Raw genomic sequence first — 20,131 nt, 5'->3', positions numbered from 1 at the left:
TCTTTACCTCCAACCCATCCTACCCACCACTGCCAATTAACACTTCTGAATCACCTCTTCTGTTCATGAACTCTCAGTGGCTCCCCACTGCCTGTAGACAATCCCTTTGGCCTGGCATTCAAGGCTTTAACGAGCTTATCCTGGTCTATCTGTCTGACCTCAGCTTTCAGCTCTCGTATATGTCACCCCAACAAGCTAATTAAACTGAGATGTTAGCCTTCCTCAGACTCAGCTATGGCTTCCTCTTTTCATGCATTTTCCTTCCTAGGAAATAGCTTATATCTTCCTAATCCCCCTTCTGAGTCTTTCCAAATCCTTTACATTCTTAATAGCAAGGAAGTAAAATTCAATGGTTAGAAACCAAGCATCTGGAGTTGGAGGGCCTGAGTTCAGATTTTGGCTCTGCCTCTTCTTCATTATGTCCCCTGGGGCAAGTTACTTATGTCTCTGTGCCTCGGTTTCTTTATATGTACAATGGGATTAATCATAGAATTTATTTGATAGGGAAATTGGGGGGCTTAAATGAGATAATCTGGAAAAACTGTTTAGAATAGCACCTGCTTGTTAATAAACACTGAATATTGGCTATCATCATCCTTTACAGTGGGGCCAACATATTTGGGTCAGATAGGAAATATTTCAGGGTTTGCAGGACACAGAGTCTCTGCTGGGACGACTCTGTTGCTATAGCATGAAAATGGGCATAATGTAATATGTAAATAAATGAGTGTGGTTGTGTTCCAATAAAACTTTGTTTAAAAAACCAATCAGCACTTCAGATTCAGCCTGCATGCCATCATCTGCCAATCTCTGCTTTAGGATTCCCCAAACTCCCAGGAGAGAGTGACTTCTTCCTACAACTCTGACTACTCTCAGCATCTCACCAGTGACAACCACAAAACAACACCTAATCACAAATCATTAGCCCCATGCCCTGCTTCAGGCTTACATTAGAAGGGAGAGAGAGGCATCATACATACTATGAGCACAGATGTTGTAGGCAGATAAACTGGGGTTCTTAGCTCCACCTATACACGGCGTGACCTGAGCAAATGATTTCACCCACAGAGTCTCAGTTTCCTCAACTGTAAAATGGAGATTGCAATAATTCTTGGGTCTGCCATGATGTGTTAAAGAGAAATGTCCAATCTGTGCTAAATCTATTATTTTTATTATTATTTCACATTTATGATCTTCCAGCTATTGTATTGCTTTTGTTGTTGTTACTCATGACAGTTCTGATAATGATACTGTTCTCTGGTTACATCATAGCTCCTGATACCAGAGGCCCTGGCATAGCCATCTTTATATCCCTCGAGGCCCTGAATACAGTTGACTGGCTGCCTGGCTGGAAGGCCAGAGCTGGGTATTTACTTACGACTGGGGGACCCCTCCGATCCCGAAGCCCACGAGGCCCCGGAGCACCAGGATCCAGCTGTACACAGGTGCGAAAGCACTAAGAATGCCATAGTACAGAGTCCAGAGCACGCTGACCTTCAGCCCCTGCAGAGAAGGAGACACCAGGTCACAGGGCTTCTCAGCACCTCCAGGTCACATGGCCCCCACACATGTTTAAAGTCACTAATAGGGTCATGTTGACGGGTAACCCACACAGCCAAGTGGATGCCAGGGGTTTTCTATATGGGTAGTACCAATCCCTAGGGAGTATGTGGCAAAACTGTGGGGCATTGTCCCAATGATTGGCATTTAATAGTCAGGGCCCAGAGATATTAGATGTCTTTATTGGGTTGAAACTGCATCCTGCACCATCTCGAGTCGAACTTCTCACTTTGCAGTCACACAGCTGTAAACTCCGTTGATGATTATTTGCACCTAGATCTTCACTTTATTCTACATATAAACAGAATTTTTTTTTTTTTTTGCTATAGTTTGAATATACTACACTTTTTAGGAAGGCAACTTCCAGGTAAATCAAAGGAAGACTGTGCTCTGTTTTATCTGGAAGTTTACAAAATTGTTCATCATTTTAGAAAACCGTGTTGTCAATGGCAATGCTGTATGTGGCATTTGAGTCACTGAGGGAACACTTCGGGATCTGCCTGCACTGACAGGTCTTCAGTGCATATCTATGAATAGACTCAACTGAATCTTATTCCAAATGTCAAATGTAAAGAAAAAAACACCAACAAGATTCAGTTAAATACAAGCTTCTTTATAATCAGGGGCAAATATTAATTCCTTCCTTTTATTATCTAGGCAGAGTTGTACATGAACATTTACAACATGAACATTTACAATTAATAAAATACGATTAAAAATAATCTTATTTTATTAATTATTTTAAAAATGTTCTTCCTCATATTACAGGCCATTATAGATGATTTATTATTTCCATTATGTGAGTGGCTATTTCATCTTTGAAATTATTTCTGTATAATTAAGAAACATTATTAAACTTTTTAATAACTTTTTTAAATAAAGGGGACATTATGTTTGACAAGATTGAGAACTACGTGCCATAGTGTACATTCCTCAGAGATTGAGAACATTCTGGACGGGCGTCTCTCTGAAGCACTCCTCTCAGGTCTGGGGTTCAGTTTACACTCCAGCCTCCACGAGGGACACTTTAGCGGAAAAGTGTGAAGCATATGATTTAAAATCTTTAAAATCTTAACATCTTAAACTGAATTAAAAAGACTAGAGAGGAAAATTAAAGGTCTACCAGGTGATTTGAGGTCTTTTGGAAAATGATTTTAGATAGTAGAGAGAATGTTTTAAATAACTTTGAATCACCTTGCGAGAAAGTGATTTCTTTTTCATTTCGACCTTCAATCCTCTGATTATGTCTAAAAGGAGGGATCCATGTGGTGCTAGTCTGTCTCAAACACCTTTTTAAACTCTTATTAATCTCTTTTTAACAGGGAGAGCAGTGAGGCAACCATAACCAGCTAGAATTTAATAACATAGTTTTATTTTCACTGTATTTATCTTTGCAGATATTTCCTTAGGGCAATTGTTACTGATTTCCCATTTAAGACATTCTATAAAGTTTCTTTTCCAAAGAAAATTAATTTCATTTTTAAAAAAGTTGATACAAAGAAAGATATTATGTACATAAAAGAACAGGTAGGACAAGAATTATTAAAGTAGGAAGCCCTGAATCTATTGAAATAATAATAAAGCAACATTTCTGCACCCTTAAACACATCACTATGAAATTGGTACCTAACACATATATACTTTAATTACTTCCTTTTGGCTTAAGCTAACTCAATAGAGATTTTCTTCCCTGGAACCCAAAGAGTCTTGAATGAGAAACAGGATATCATTAGCAACAGAGAAAATAAAAAGGAAAACCAGGAGAAGAGTAGACAGCAGACAAGAGGGCACCCAGACTGGGGCATGGGAGCTAAGTGTCCCTCCCAGGGCTGACTGGGAGTTACATCAACCCATTGAGGTCACCAGTGACCTCCATGACAGGCAGCACAGACAGGCACGCCGACCTGTCCTGTTGGATCACAGCAGATTACAGCTGGCTCTGAATTTGCCTGCTGATGCTGGGGCTTTCCAGCTGCCCAGAAAATGAGGACTCAGCAACCGTGTGTAAGTACTGTCATGGTTATTGCAAAGGCATGGGCACTGCCAGCAAGCCCTAGCTAAGCACTGGCCATGGACACTGCAGAAAAGTCTTTGTGCTTCTCATTAAGTACACTTATTATTCTACCCAATAACATCTGTTCTACCTTTTAGATTGTTAGCCCCTCCTTCTTTTCCTTTCTTTTTCCTTCCCTTCCCTTCCCTTTTCCTTCCTTTCTTCCCTCTCTCCCTTCCTTCCATATTTATTTATTGGGTATCCTCTGTATACCAGGCTCTAGAAATAGATACATAGACATTATGCATTCATTAATTTGCTCATTCAGTTATTCATTCAACAATAACCATGTCGTGAGTGCTTGCTGTATGCCAGACACTAGAGTACTGATACATATTATTCATTCAATATACATGTATCGAACATCTGCTGCGTGCCCCCACTATAGGTACTGATATATATCATTCATGCATTCACTCATTTGTTCACTATGCATGTTTTGAGCATCTGTTGCATCTGTTGTGTGTCAAGGTACTATTATTCATTCATTTATCCATTTGCTATGCATATATCGAATGCCTGCTGTTTGCTAGGCATTGGGCTTTGTTCTGGACTTCAGTAGGAAACATGACAACCAGAATCTCTGACTTCCTGGAACTTTCATTCATATTTTTAATTACTGTCACATCATTATGCTGGATCCTCACAACGACCTTTGGAAAGAGTTTGTTATTTTCATTTTCCACTTTAAAGTGATGTTTGAAGTAGTTGAGTGATTCGTTGAGGATCAACAGAGTCAAAACTGGAGCCAGGATTTTCACCCCCAAATGCTGTACTGTGCATGAGCCACTCCCTCCTCTAGGGCCTTTGACGTCTCCCCATTACCTCTAGTAGAGAACATACATGCACCATGCAGTGTAATGGAGCAAGAGCAGGTGGGCCTGGGTGAATGGAAGACAACTTGCCCTGTCTTGTCAGCCTTTACTCAGCTCTGGTCAAAAGTTACCATCACAGAATGTGGCTCCCAGGCTGCCAGACAGCCCCCTAAAAAAAACATAACTCTATTTTTACGCAAATCTGTCATTTTTGAAATGGAGGCAACTGATTCAAAATCTTACGAAGCATTGTATGGGATAAAGAAAACACATGTGTGGGCCATATTCAGTCCATGGCTCATTCGTTTGCAACCTGCAGCCTGGAAAGGCTTCCACCTCCTGCTCCAAGAAACTAAAAGTCTTACTACCACTTAGGCGCCAGGCTTGCCATCCCCAAGAGGAGCATGCCGATTTCATCATGAGCATGGCTCAGTCACCTGCAGGGCTATCTGACTCTTAATCACCTTGGTATTCTCCAACCATGCTCAAATAGAAGGAGAATAGTCACAGGTCAAGGACATTTGAATCTATCTTCAAAAAATATAGTGCCTGCTAGTCACTTCCTTTTCCTCAATAGAGGTAACATGGACCTATAGACATTGAACTAGTGACCTGATTGTATTCTAAAATTGTTTTTCTTTGCATCTCAACCAATAGCAGTAACCATTGATCGCGGGCTAACCATGCATCAGTAAATACTGTTTGAAGTATTATATACATTTTCTTATTTAATCCTTCCAACAGCCCTATGAGCTCCCTACTATTATGCACCCTATTTCACAGATGCAGAAACAGGCTCAGAGAGGTGAAGCAACTTGCCCAAGATTACCTCATTCGACAAGGGTCACTGGGATATGAACCTGGATGCATTTATCTCCATCCCTTCAAAGCCACACATCCACATCATTTACTTGGCCGCCATAAGCCCCCTGACTGCAGCAACTTCTATAGGAATCAAAGTGGCCCACTGAGTCCCAACCCCATATATGATTTCCCTGCAAAGCCATGCAGTGGACGCCCTCACAGAAACCTCCCAGCTGGGCTGAGGCAGATCAAGGAGCTAAGAGGAGATTTTCAGCACTTGCTAAAACTCGCCAGCTGCCCCTTCGCCCGCTGTTCCTGGAGGAGTTCTGGGGAAGGTTTATAATTAGAGCCTGATCCATCTTCCCTGACGTTGGGCCAGATGCCATGCAGGGGACGAGGGGGCCCTGAAGTCTGGGGGTGCCTTCTCTCCTCTGCCTCTAGTCATGCTAGCTTTACCTTGGCTGTGGAATTTAGCTAGCTGGTCAGGAGAGCTGGAGGAACACACTAGGCAGCCCCTCAAGATTCATCTATTTGGGATGGATGGATGTCCTACTGATCAACTGAATTCTAAGGGATAATTCAATTATGTCTTCCTGCAGCCAAAGTCAGGGGGAAAATGTGAATTCTGGAGATGACACATCTGCATTTTAATACTGGCATTGCCAGTATTGGCACCATGAGTTTGGCAAATAATAGGAATAACAATGGACATCGATGAAATGCTTCCTCTGAGCCAAGAGCTCTCTGTTCAAGGACCCGTTTACTCCTCATAACAGCCCAATGGAAGATTATTATTATTCCATTTACAGATGAGGAAACTGAGGCACAGAGAGGTTGAATAACTTGCCCAAGCTCATGCAACCTATAAGTGAAGGAGCTGGGATTTGAATGTGAGCCGTCTGGCCTCAGAGCCTATGCTTTTCACAATGATGCTATGGACAAATGAAATATTTGTCCAAATGAGCCCCTCAGGCAAATACTGAAATGAAGGTTGAGGAGTTCCGGGTGATGGAGTAAGATGATGGAGAATGAACTCTTCACAGTACAGCAACTTGGCACTATCTGTACATTCCCTCTCAACACCTGGTCTCTCAGCCTTAACACCATTCACATTTTGGACCTGGTAATTCTTTGTGGTGGGGGGACTCTCCTGTGTCCTGTGGGATTTCAAGCAGACTCTCTGACCTCTGCTCACTAGATGTCAGTAGCACCCCTCCCCACAGTTGCAATGATCAAAAATACCTGCAGACATTGCTTAGCGTGTGGAGAGAGGGGAAAGCAAAATCCCTCTCCCCCTAAGAACCACTGTTCTAGAAGGTGCCAAAATGTGTTTAGAAGTCATAAGATTCAGTAAATGGCATTACTAAAAACTCATCTATGAATCTTTTTAAAATCTAAGCTTATAGCTTTCTTCTCTGAGGCCCATCATAAACACGAAGACTTCTATATTCTAGAGGGCTACCTCCTGGGAGCACTGTATGACTCACTGTCCTTGGTAAATATACTCTTCTAAGGGAAGTCAGGACTTTTCAGGTAAACAAAGAAGATTGATCAGTAAAGTCTTTTGACTCTTTGAATTCATGTTCCTGACATCCTCTACTGAAGGATTAGAACAGACCCAAGGGACAAAAACCCATTTGCCCTTTAGTTTAGGGAATTCAATAAATGGTAGTTATTAATATCAGCTACTATCTAATCCAACTTCCTTTAATATAAATAAGGAAACCAAGGTCCAAGATGGAGTAGTGACTTACTTTAGTCACCCAGTGGCAGATTCAGGCCCCAAATTAAGGTATTTTTACTCCTTTACCCCTAGATTCCTCACAGCTTCAGTATTCAGCAATTAGATAACAGAATTTGGGACACAGTAAAATTCCTCATTGCAGGTTCCTGCATTTGTGTGTGTGTGTGTGTGTGTGTGTGTGTGTGCGCGCGCGCACACACACACACACACTTGACTCAAGAACAAGTAAATAAAAAATGTTTTTAGCCAGAGACAGAGGAATGAGTTGTCCACCTCCATGCCCAGTCTGCTTAGGAAGAAGCCACGTTAAGACGTTAGGAGAGCTTTTTCCTTCCATTATTTTATAGACCTGAAGATTGATGTTAGGTCCAGCCTCAGACAGCCACAGGTTTACAGTTTATTTAACTGGTGCTCAGCTCCACCACAGAAATGGCTCGATTTTATTTTAAGAAATTCTTCTCTTCCCTTTTTCCTTCCTTCCTTCCTTCCTTCCTTCCTTCCTTCCTTCCTTCCTTCCTTCCTTCCTTCCTTCCTTCCTCACTCCCTTCCTTCCTCTTTCTAGCTTTCACTCTGGTCTTTTTTCCAACCAGAAAATCACTAAAGCAGTGACTCGCACCCTCCAGAAACAGAAAGTGGGTGGGAAAGTGGATTGGGGCAGAGTCTAGAACACTACCACCTGAAGGCCAGAGTAATCCAGCTTTTATTCTCTTTGGGAGACCTGGAGACATCTTTCCAACTAACCTCTCCAGCCCCTAAAACCAACCAAGATCCTCTCGGTTCCAATAGCTGCAGTTAGTTTCCCAGCCCTGCCGCTTCTGGCCCAGCCACAAGCCACTTCCCAGAGGTTTTATTCGTCAGTATCTCCCAGGTGTCCGCTAGCCCACGTGTTTACTGCCCAGTCACAGTAGGAGAGGAGCTGTAGCTGGAGTCTACTCCCTGTGCAGCACCGTTCAAACATTCATTCACTCACTGAGCCAACACATATTTTATTTATCGAGCACCTACAGATTCAAGCCATTAGTATCAGAGTTAAGACAAGGGTCTAGAATGAGGAAGAGTGAGATTGGCTCTGCGATCTATAAAATGTGTGGCCCTGGGCAAGTTGCTCACTCCCTGTGCCTCGGTTTCCTCTTCTGTAAAATCAGAGTGAAAATAGTACCTTCCTCATTGGTTGTCGTGGGGGTTAGCTAATGCATATATCATGCTTGGTATAGAGCCTGCCATGGAGGATCCTGTTTTATTTTCGGTCTGTGGCATGCCAGTTGTAACAGGCCTGGCTGTTATCCACCCAGCATCCATATATCCCTTCTTCCATCTTAAGAGAATTCTAAGTTTGTTTAGATATCTACCCCATTCTTAGTTCCAAGCCACTAATTGTCTAAGCCACTAATTGTCAAAGCGTAGTCCCCGGACCCGTAGCATCAGCGATACCTGAGGACTTGTTAGAAATGCTATTGTTGCAAGACTGGCTCACATGTGTCCTGTGGTTAGGCCTTGTGCACAATGATCCACACTCGTGACCTCAATTAACTCTCCAGTGTAGATTCTGTTATTTCTTCTTTACACATATGAGGAAATTGATGTTCGGAGAGGCCAATTCAATTGCCCAAGGTCACACAGCCAGGAGTGGCAGAATCAGGTTTGCATCCAGGTCCACATGACTTCAGAACCCAAGTTTGTAGCCACTACACCCCCCTGCCTCTGGAGAAACTGCAGGCTGATGAGGAGCGTCCAAGAAAGAGAAGAATAAAACAGTCAAGGAACGCGATAGCTCAGAATGCACACGACTGGAGTGGTGTTTTTTCCTGAGCAGGTGACATAACCAAGTAAACCTTATCTGGATCTATAGAGATCTTTCCTCCACTAAGGCCCAAGTTCATAATTTGTAGGACTGTAGCTTCACATGCTGAAAGAATCAAAGAGTCCAAGGGCAGGTTAGCAAAACAAGAGCAGCATAACATGCAAAGGGGACCACCAAAGCCATGATGTAACAAAGAGAATAAGAGCTCAATGCAATTCCAGATCAGTAAATTCTCCTCTTGTTTACAGATCCATCCCATGTCATCTCTTAGGCTGGGCTTCCCCAAAAGCAGACCCTGAAACAAGGATTCTAGTGCAAATAGTTTATTTAGGTGGTAACCCCGGAAGGGGCGGGGACAGCAGACAATTCAGGGTGCCTTAATGAACAGGTTCTCCTGGCGGTCTCAGAGCTCATTCCTGCTAGGATTGAGAGATGATCCACTTTAGGGCAAGAAAGCTGGTGTCTTTCTCTACCACCCGTGTCTGCCCTTAGCCTTGTGTAAATGGTGAGTGCCAAGGGAATCAGGTGGGGACCAACAGCACCTTCTGTACCGTGAAATGCACATGGTTGGGCCCCACTGGGAATGTGTGATTTCAAGAATCTACAGCAGCCTCAGAGCAGTCTTCTCACTGCACAGCAACGTAGCTCCTAAAGAGGCCTCCCAAGTGCCCAAGAATCACACATTTTGCTACTTGTCACCACCATCATGGAGATAACCCAGGGGACATGTGCTTAGAAGAGGTCGCCTTACTGTTTTCCTGCCGTACTGGTCTGAGATGTTTCCCCAGAGAGTGGAGCTGGACATCATGCCAACAAAGACCACCTGTGTGTGGAAAGACAGTTTCTGTTAGACAGTGACACGGAGTGTCGGAGTGTCGCAGAGAAAGAGAACAACAAATTGAACTTGCAACATCACAGTAATCGCAAGGTGCAAACACTATTCTGTTTGCTTCATGTTACTTTTTAAACCTCACAACAATCCTGTGGGGGTGGGTGCTACTATTCTCCTCATTTTACAGATGAGGAAACTGAGACTCAGAGAGGGGAGGACACTTGGCTGGCGTCACACATCTGTAAAGCTGCACATCTGTAAGTGGAACAGCCTAGGCTGGAATCAGGCAGCGTGGCTGCAGAGCTAGTATTTTACCAATTTCTCTCTATACCAAAGAAATGTCTTGCCCTGTTGCTAAGAAAATATCACAGGTTGCAAGGTAAAATTTGGAGAGTATAAAAAACAAGCAGGAAGTTGGGATGGGAGCTGTAAGCTGTTAGTAAGTGAAAGCATTCATGGAGCATTCACTCTGTGCCAATCAAAGTCATTGTTACATTGTTAATCCTTGAACAGAGTGGATGAGGTTTGAATCATCATACCCATTTTATAGATGGGAAGCCTGAGGCTCAAAAGGGTTAAGAAATCTGCTCAGTATCTCAAAGAGGAGAGAATAGAGCCGGTCTTAAATCCAAGCAGGTTCACTAGAGCTTTCACCACTGCTCTAGCCTTTCCCGGGCACTCATCAAGTGCCGACACCATGCTGAATGCTCTATCCCCATGGCTTACCTAATGCTCACAGCAGCCCTACAAGGCAGGCACTATATTATCCCCAACTGCAGGTAAAGCAACTGAGTCCCAGAAAGGTTAAGGCACGGCCCAGTGCAGTCTGATCTCAAAAGGATTCTTCCAGGCAAGTCCTAAGGGCTACACAGATGAATTCCATGGGAAAAGCCAACATGGCTAATTTTAAAGGAATTAATTTCTAGGTCCTCAACTCCCATACGTACTCTTTCCTGGAAACAGGTTAGGGTGCTCCCCTGTCATTGTTCCACTCTCCCTTTCTCAACTGCCCCTCCTCCAGTCTCACCAGGCACCTCACGTAGCATTGCTTTGAAGTTAAACCCTCCAGAATGCCTCAAAAGGGACACCAATGACACTGTTAAAAATTCCTTTGCAACTCATCTGCATTCCAATTCTTTTCTATTTTTTTAACCAAAATGAAGGAAAGCCTCATTGAGCAGTCAGCAAATTTGATCACTAAAAATAATGTTTCATAAGCGACTGATGTGGGCTCTTTGGCATATAAATTGGAAGTTGTTGAAAAAAAATCAAGTGGCATTACTTTATTGAGTGATTACAAACTTCAGTTCCTCCTAAACTCCTAAACTTTTTTTGTGTGAACAATGCTCTTCATAGTCATATTCATTCAGTAAAAGTGAAAAATAGGGATAGAATTGCTGCCGAAGCCTGTCTCAATTTAGCAATAAGTATTCAGCCAAGAATATGTGACGTAATTGAGAAATACTCCATACTACTCATTAAGGGTATATTCCAGATAAAAATTTACTTATGTTTAATAATTATATATCAAAATTAATTATCTCTGCTGTTTTGATCTATTGTATATTACTAAGAATTATGATATCTCAGTGCTGGAGAAAAATTTTAATACTATAGCTTTATGATCTCAGAAAATTAAAAATAATAATTTAGAATTTATATACTTTGTCACAAAAAATTATGACAGTGTGACAAATGAAATACTTTTAAGCCTAGTAAAACATTACATTAGGATAAAATTACATGGAGAAATGGAATGGAAATACCAGTTTAAGAAGAAAACAAGACAATGCAAAACTTCCAAATTCTTCTGAAGAGCTTATTCATGTTATTTTTAAACAGATAATGGCGGCTATCAGGTAAACATTTCAATTCTGTTGGACACATTTAAAAAACGATATGATAATTTCATTTAAATTTTTAATATTTCAATATATCAGAAATTATATAATCTGCAACCTATACTTTTAAAAATTTTAATGTCAATTTAAAAACTTGTGATAGTCCTAGGGGCTGCATAGTTCTTATACAATTCTTTTTTAGATTAGCAAGAACAAAAATGTTTGAAGATTACTGTCTTGGGGTAAGGTATTGCCTTAGTCATGTGCTAAGCGATATCCTTGCATCCTGAAAGAGTTAAGCATCTTCCCAAACACGAATTTTCCCTATTCTCCCATCCCCAAGAGAGAGATTTAGGCACAGCAGAGCAGTAGTTCTATATTACAGTAATTACAGTAATATCACATAGTATTTCCTGTGACAGCAATGGCAGATCTGTCTTATCCTCATGTACATTGTGCAGTGAAAGCAATTCCTGCAGTAGTCTAACTTTTCCACAGAAAACTTAGCCATAGAACTTCACAGCCCATGAGTCCAAACTTCATATCAGTAGTCCAGGGCAGGGGCTGGCAGCAGGGACTCTGAGTCCACCAGGCCTGGATCTCAGTTTGGCCTCTGCCTTTTATGGGCTATCTGAGCTTGGGCAATCATCACCCCTCTCTGAGCCTTAGTTTCTTTGTCTGCAGAAATGGGAGTAATATAATAATAGCACCTCTTTCATAGGGTGGAGAGGGTTAAAGAGGTAATGCACAGAGCCTGGCATAAGATAAGTGCTCAATAAATGGTGGTTGTTATGAACCAGTGACAAAAGACCAAAAAGGCCCTGCATTGCAAAAACACAGAATTGTGATTATTCTTTACTAGGCATCAGTGAAAATGAGGAATATAAGAAAGAAATCATTTACACGCCCCCATTATGTACTAAGCACTGTAGGGATTTTGTTGCCCATCTGCAGAAAACTGGGTGTTAATACCCCCACTTTGCAGATGATGAAATAAAGACCAAAAGTATGTCAATCAAGGTCACACATCTAGCAGGTGACTGAGCCACATTTATGCAGGTATACGTGCTTATGATGTTTCTCTCACTGAGCTTCACAACCTTATTGCTAATATCAGACTAGTCCTGGTTGCTGAAGGCACTCAGGTCATCCCAGAACAGTTGTCCATAGAAAACAGCATTCTGGGAAGCATTCCTAGTTAGCAATTACTCTACCACTAGCTAAGCCGTGTGATCTTTCATGAGTGATTTAACAACTCTGTGCTTCACTTTCCTCGGCTAATAATAGTACCTACCTCATAGGGTTGTGAGGATTAAAGAGCACAATGTACATTATGCATATGTTATATACAATGTATATAAAGCCATTTGCACAGTAAATGCTCAATAAATATTAGCTTTTGTGAGGATTATTATTATCCTCTTATCCGGCCTGGCATTCCCTCCCTTTTAGAAGGTTACTGCTGAACTCTCCCTAACAAAAATTGAAGGTTCTGCCTCATTCTTTATCAAGCCTTAATTCTAGGGAGCAGCAGCTCCCTACTATTTATTGAACATCTACTATGTGTCAGGCACTGTGTCATTTCCAGTCCTCAAATCACCCTTGCATGGGTGGTATTGGCATCTCCTTTTTGGAAGAGTAAGGCTTATAAGGTTTAAGTGATGTGCCTAGGTGGGTTCCAACTTTCCGGCAATTGAGCAAGATGTCTAGGGCTTCCAGGTAGTTGAATCCCTGCATGCAATAGAGTTGGCTGCCAATCATCCAGGATATATAAAGTAGGGAGAGGAGTAGAGGGAACTGAGGTCATGGTATTTCCATGCATGGTTACTTCTTTTCTGCTGAGCCTTTGGCAGCAGCAGAAGGAGGGGGATATCCCACAGACCACCCCAGTGGACCAGAACTGTACACAATGGGAGAGAGCTGCTGGCTGCCTACCGAGGTCAGCAATGCAACCTGCCAGCTGGGGAGCCGCCACTCACAGTGCAGCTGTGGCGCGAGGATGCTCAGGATCATCATTTCCATGGCATCGGCCATCTGCAGGGAGGAAGCAAACATCATGAGGCCAGGATGCTGACCCCTCACCAAGTCTGTGACCTCAGTGAGAGCATGTACAAAATCCCTCTTCTACTACCTGCTGAGTGCCCTACCACACATCAACATACAGAAAGCTCTAGTAGTAAAACAATGAGGTGCCATGTGGAAACCGACAACTAGATATTAAACATTCTTGTGTGTGTGTGTGTGTGTGTGTGTGTGTGTGTGTGTGTGTGTGTCTGTGTCTGTGTTTGTGTCTGTGTTTCTATGTTTAAAAAAACAGGGGCACTCCTGGAAGGAAGTAGGGAAACATCCTATTTCAAAAATCTGAGAAAAACATTTTTATAGAGGCAGAGCGACAATGATCTTTTCTCTTTAGCTCAGTAAAAGACTAGCTTGTTTTGCTTTAGAGGTCATTGTTCATGTAGAATTATCACCATATTTAACAAGTGCAACTTTTTAATATATTAAAACATACTAAGAAGCCCCAATAATTAAACATCCTTTATGGCGCTAGATGTACACTATGATGGGACAGAAATGAGAGTCCAGAAGCAGATCCCTGTGGCCACAGAAATGTGATGAAAGATATAAGTGGCCTTTAAATTATTGAGGAAAATGATGTGGGGAAATCGAAGATCCATTTGGAAAAATATTTAGTTAGGTCATCAACGGACACCACTCGCAAAAATCAATTTCAGTTGTATTAAAGTTCTAGATGAGTTATTCACTATAGATAGATGAGGAAATTTTAATAAGGGACCATGAGCCTCTTGAAACAGAGGGCTCATTTTTCTGTGCATATTTTTCCAGGATGAGCTCCACAGATGACATCATAATTTCAAAGTAGCCCTGAGCCCCAAAAGACTGAGAACCATTTAATTAGCCAGAATCTTCAACTCCTCCATGAGGGTCATCTCCAACACACCCAACTTCCCCTAAGCACAGATCTTCATTATCACCAGGGTCAGTCACTCGGCATAAACTTTGTGGATTCAAGCAAAGGCTCTATGTGGAAAGAACTACGTCCTTCCTTGTAGATCACGGAAACCCAGCTGAGCAGCATAAAGGTTTCTTGGAGACTGAATGTGAGGTCAGTACCCCCAGAAATACTTGCCCAAGCCAAGCCTGTGAGAACAGACAGCTTCCATTGAAATTTTCCAAACCCAATGGCTTCCACCGCATCTTCCACCATGAAAGTATCTGGGAAAGAGAAAGGGGGAAGGGAGGAAAGATCAGTGCATTTTGCAGTCGTCCTAATGTGGGGATGTCTGGAGGGTCCCCAGCCAAGCTCCTTAAAGGCAGCACACATTTATCTTAGAAAAACATGCCAGCAAGTGCAAAAAGATACCTTGTTATGAAATCGACTGCAACATTGTTTATAAGAGGGAAAACTGAAAAACCCAGAATATCAATCAACAGAGGGTTGGTTATATAAATGATTGCATACATAATAATTATAAATTGTTATGTATCCACATTATGAAGGATGACTCAACTGATAAAAAGAATGTGCCATGTAGAAACATGCACACAATATATTGTTAATTCATTTTTAAAAACAAAGCAAGATGGATGGCAAAACATTTAGTATGGTTCTTTTCTTGGAGATGTATGCATGTGTGTATATAAGTATATGTATATGTGACTATGTATAGAATATATACAAAACTTCCCATTATAGTTTTTTTTTTCTTATCTTTGGAGGGAAGGAGGGAGAAATCATATGAGACTTTCACTTTTACGATTTATTCCATAGTCGGAAAAAAATATTTCGTAAAAGTGGATTTCCACATATGTGTGTGTACCGCACAGGGGAAGTGAGATCGAATGTCCAAAAACTGTTAACAAGGTCATCTCTGAGGACAGTACTCACTTTCCTCTGAACGGTTCTGTCATGTCTGAATGCTTTCCAAATAAGCATATGTTAATTGTACGCTCAGAAAAAAAGGATATAATTTATAAGCTAATAAGTGTTTTTGAAAAACACTAAAAGACTAAATGTAATGTGGTATGCTGGATTCTGTCCTGCAACAGCATGCTGCAAAAACTGGTGAGATTTGAATAAAGTATGGGGTTTAGTATAAAGTATTTCTTAGTTGTGACAAAGGTGCCTTGGTTAGGTAAGATAATTACATGAGGGGAAGCAGCATGAAGGGTATATGGGAACTCTCGGTGGTATCTTTGCAACTTCTCTGTAAATCTAAAATGATTCCAAAATAAAAAGTTAATTTAAAAAAATAAAAAATAATAAAGGAGCATGCTGTGGGATGTTGTAGGCTGCTTCTGAGGATAAGCCCCTGCTGGAAATTATCATCTTTTTGGAATTTTAATCATGGATCTTTTACAACAATCGTAATTTTCTCCAGAAGTGTGGGTTGGCATTTATCACATCAGCAGGTTCTGGTTTCGCCCAGCAAAAATATTGAGGAGAAAGCAGAGTGAGCCTTATAACATCATCAGTAATATGAACAGTAATGATATAATGGTGCACAATTCAGTGCGTACCATGTGCCAGGCACTGCACTAAAGCTTGGTGTACAGTATCTCATTAAGTCTGTATTGCAATTATTAGTTAAGGCCCACTCATAGCCCCATTTACAGAGGAGGAAATGGACTTTCCCAGTGTCACACAGCTGACACGCTGTAGTACTGGGAGTTGCACCCAGACCATCCTAACTGTAAAGCCACCGCTCCTAACCACTGCCTCCCCTCTCCCCAGCCATTGCCTCCTTAGCTCTGCCAGCAACAGGCCTTGAGATCAGGTCATTAATTCTCTCTCATGTTGGGAATCTGGGAACTCTCAGGAATGCATGGAATGTTTTCACCCATCAGCATCATGTGATGGGACCAGGTCCCAACAGTACTATCTAAGGTCTCTTGTTTGACTAGTTCTGCTCATAGGCAGCACAAGGTCATGAATAAGAATGTGGACTCTGAGGTCAGATGACCTAGGCATAAATCCAGCTTGGCTGAATGACCCTGGGCAAGATACTTAACCTTTCTGAGCTTCAGTTTCCTCTTCTGCAAAAGAGGGAAGATGATCGTTAACAGTCCCAGTTAGAAATGTTATGAAGATTAAATGGGTAATATGTGTAAAATGCTTAGAACAGTGCCTGGCACAGAGTAAATCTTCAGCCAATGTCAGCTGATATTGTCATCACTATTGTCATCATCACCATCATCATCACCACCACCACCATCACCATCATCACTGTCATAATCATAACCATCATCACCACCATCATCATCACTATCATTATCATCACCATTACTATCACCACCACCATCATCATCACATCATCGTTACACTATCATAATCGCCGCCACCACCACCATCACCATCGTCACCGTTATCATCATCATCATCAGTCATCATCATAGTTGTTGCTGCTGTCCTCAGCCAAGTGTTACGCAATGAGGCTCACTGGCAGGGATTATGATGTAACCTTGCCTGCTGAAGTAAGCCATGTAGGTCCAGTTCACACTTCCAGTGTCACCCCAGGCCCTCTGGGCCCTCCTACCTGCCCCTTCACTAGATCCCTCTGAAAGTGCCAGCTGGGGAGACAACCCCAGCATCTCAGAGCCCTTGACTGTGGCCTGGGGCTGATACCGAACTCCAGAGCCCCCTCACCGTCAGTGGGATTGGCAAACTCCTTGGGCACAGCTGCCCCATCGTCTAGCTCGACGGCCTCTAAGCCTGCGCGGACCCCTTCAATCTGGACCTCATGCTCTCCCGAAGCTGCGTCGTCCTCTGACCTTGCACTCTCGCCCGTACGACGAAATTTCACCACCCTAGAGGACAGAGGAAATCTGGTCATGAAGGCTACAACTCCCCCTCAACAGCTTTTCTGCACAGCTCTTGTGCCCAAGACAGGTGAAAAGCTTTCTTTTCATGGTCAAGATTGTTGAATGGGTAGAAGGCTGGCATTTATATTGAGTTGCACTGTATGTGGCAGCCCTGACACACAACTCTCATTTCAAGAGAGTTGAAATGTCCGAGCTGCCACATACAGGTGTACAGGTTGGGCACCACACAACTCCAGGGGGACCAGATTCACATGGGAATGAGGATATCTTCATTCTAGACTTGAATATTGTTCGGAAGCATATATGTGTCAGAATTTAGACTTATCTCTTCAGAAAAGAGATACTTTGGTCACCTAAAAGTTATATTATGCTCACAAAATTTGCTCACATGGCATTTTTTCAAGCAGATACCACAATTTTTAAATGAGAGAATTCACATAAAAAGCATAAAAAGCAAGATTTCTGATCTCTCTTAAAAAGTAGAGTATCTGGCCATTTGGGGCCCACATTCCTTTAAGAGAACAGTATGGCTAGATCTGGGCAGTGTGGCCCCTATAGATGGGACATTTCAACTCTGCAATCCACTGAGTTAAGAGGTGGTGTGAAATAGGTTCTGGGAAGGGACTCTCTGTCCCCAAGAGTCAACCCCAAAATAAAAAACATAAACTGTCTCCAAAGGTATTCACAGAAGATAAAAGCATAGATAAAAAAAAAAAAAAGGAAGATCATGAACATTTATGTGCATTATCACTTTATTTTCAGGGATGAGGGGAAGGTTGTTGGATCACCCTTAACTCTGAGGGTAACATTGCAGAATGATCATGTGGCTTGATAATCTTCTTCGAATACTGCTTTTATAACATCCTTTCCTCCAGGATTGTCCAGGGCTCTGTACTTCCTTCTGTGATTAATAGCAACCACTGCAATCTTTTTGGAAGGTGATCTGTGATATCTTTCAAAATTTTAAATGCTCTGTGCTCCCATCTAGAATTGTCATGCTGGTAATTCACTGCAGAGATAGATACAGTAGGCGATGATATAGATTGTTAGTTTACCATGTGTTAAGTATAGTGTTTGTGTTTTCTAGCGACTACCTTATTTAACCTTTACTTTCACTACCCGCATGTTCCAGATAAGGACACCGAAGCACAGAGGGACTGGGAGCTTGTCCAAGGTCACACAGTGGTTGTCTAAGCCAGACTTTGGCAAAGCCACCTGACTTCAGAGTCCCCACCCCCAGCCACCCTGCTATATTCTCCTCTGGTGCTAGCACGCTATTTGCAGCTTTGCATGTAATAATTATTAACAAAATGTGGTAAGTATTAACAAAACTAGAAACAATCATCAGGAGATGAGTAATTAAATAGATTATGACACATCCACTTAAGAAAATGTTTTTTAAAATTGTGATCTGTATCACAATAGCCAAAGATGGAAACAATCCAAGTGTCCATCAATGGATGAATGGATAAACAAAGTGTGTTCTACACATATAATGGAATATTATTTTGCCTTAAGAAGGAAGCAATTCTGTGCTACAAGATAGATGAACTTCGAAGACATTATGGTTGTGAAATAAGTCTAACACAAAAGGAAAATTATTGTCCACCTATATGGGAGTACCAAGAATAGTCAAATTCACAGAGATAGAAAGTAGAGGCTGAGGGGAGTGGGAAATAGGGAGTGTTTAATAGTACAGAATTTCAGCTGGGGTAGATGAAAAAATTCTGGAGATGGATGGTGGTGATCGTTGCACAATGTTGTGAATGTATTTAATGTCACTAACTGTACACTTAAAATTGTCAAAATGGTAAATTTTATATTGTGCATATTTTACCACAATAAACACACACACACACACACACACACACACACTACACACGTTGATCTTAAGGGCCCACAGGAAAAGATTGTTGGGCTCATTATTAAATATACTGGAACATGATCCCATAACTTAGGTCCTCACTCCTAAGACTTAAGTGTGGTCAACAAGGGGCCCAGCATCCCCGGGGCTTATTAGAAATGCAGTCTTAGGCCTAACCCAGACCTATTGAATTATTTCGAACAGGTCCCCAGGAAATTTGTGTGCACGTTAAAGTCTGAGAAGCACTGCTGTAGAGTATTTACGCTTCTACAGTACTAGACGGTCTGGAAGGATACGTAAGAGCTAAAGACTGGTTGTTCCTGGGGAAGAACACTGGACGGAAACAAGGAGTTTTGAGGGACGGCATTCTTTTTATTTTATTTTATTTTGGACCCTTCTGTAATGTTAGCAATTTTTAACCTGGGCATTTATACTTTAATAAATATGTTACCGCTGGGGTGATGTTAAATCTGGTGTCACCCTGTGGCTTGGGGGCAGGGTAGTGGTGATGTCCCCAGTTCTTCCCCGCTGATGCAGCAAAGAATTACAGGTCAGTGAGATTCAGAAGAAGTAAGATTTATTGAAAATATATTTTAGAAGGAGATGGGCTATGCTAAGGAAGACTGCAGCCCTGTGGAATTTGGAAGGTGAAAGATAAAAAAGACAGAGTAAGCTCCAAGGGAGGAGTGGATTTTCAGTGAAGAGGGCTGTAACAAGGAAAAAGTGGTAAAGTGTGTGTATATTTGGGCTGTGATGGGAAATCCTAGATGATCCGGATGTGAGGTTACCTTGACTGCCAGTTGGCTGCTATATAACACTTTGCCTACTGCGCATGTGCTTACCCAGAATTCCGTCTGTTATAATTAGATTCGTGAACTTCTGGACATAGGAACGGTATTATAATGATGATATAATGAGGCTGAGGTTGTGGGCAAGTTAGTGTAGTACATTCTGTGCTTGCATTTTGTGGCTG

General features: G+C 41.9%; 1 protein-coding gene across 1 annotated transcript in view; it reads right to left on the bottom strand.

Moving 5' to 3' along the window:
• The window catches only part of SVOP (SV2 related protein), a 65,150-nt gene that overhangs the window by 35,551 nt on the left and 9,468 nt on the right, over nt 1-20,131 (bottom strand). The window contains exons 2-6 of the mRNA XM_039861780.1: nt 17,119-17,279; nt 14,602-14,687; nt 13,386-13,484; nt 9,529-9,600; nt 1,379-1,503 (exon numbers count right to left, since the gene is read on the bottom strand). Coding sequence (XP_039717714.1) covers nt 1,379-1,503; nt 9,529-9,600; nt 13,386-13,484; nt 14,602-14,687; nt 17,119-17,279 — 543 coding nt within the window. The remainder of the gene's footprint in view (nt 1-1,378; nt 1,504-9,528; nt 9,601-13,385; nt 13,485-14,601; nt 14,688-17,118; nt 17,280-20,131) is intronic.

This window comes from Pteropus medius, unplaced genomic scaffold, assembly GCF_902729225.1.
Source record: "Pteropus medius unplaced genomic scaffold, Ma_sr-lr_union100, whole genome shotgun sequence".
NCBI lineage: Eukaryota > Metazoa > Chordata > Mammalia > Chiroptera > Pteropodidae > Pteropus > Pteropus medius.
This window is presented reverse-complemented; position numbering and strand designations above follow the sequence as displayed.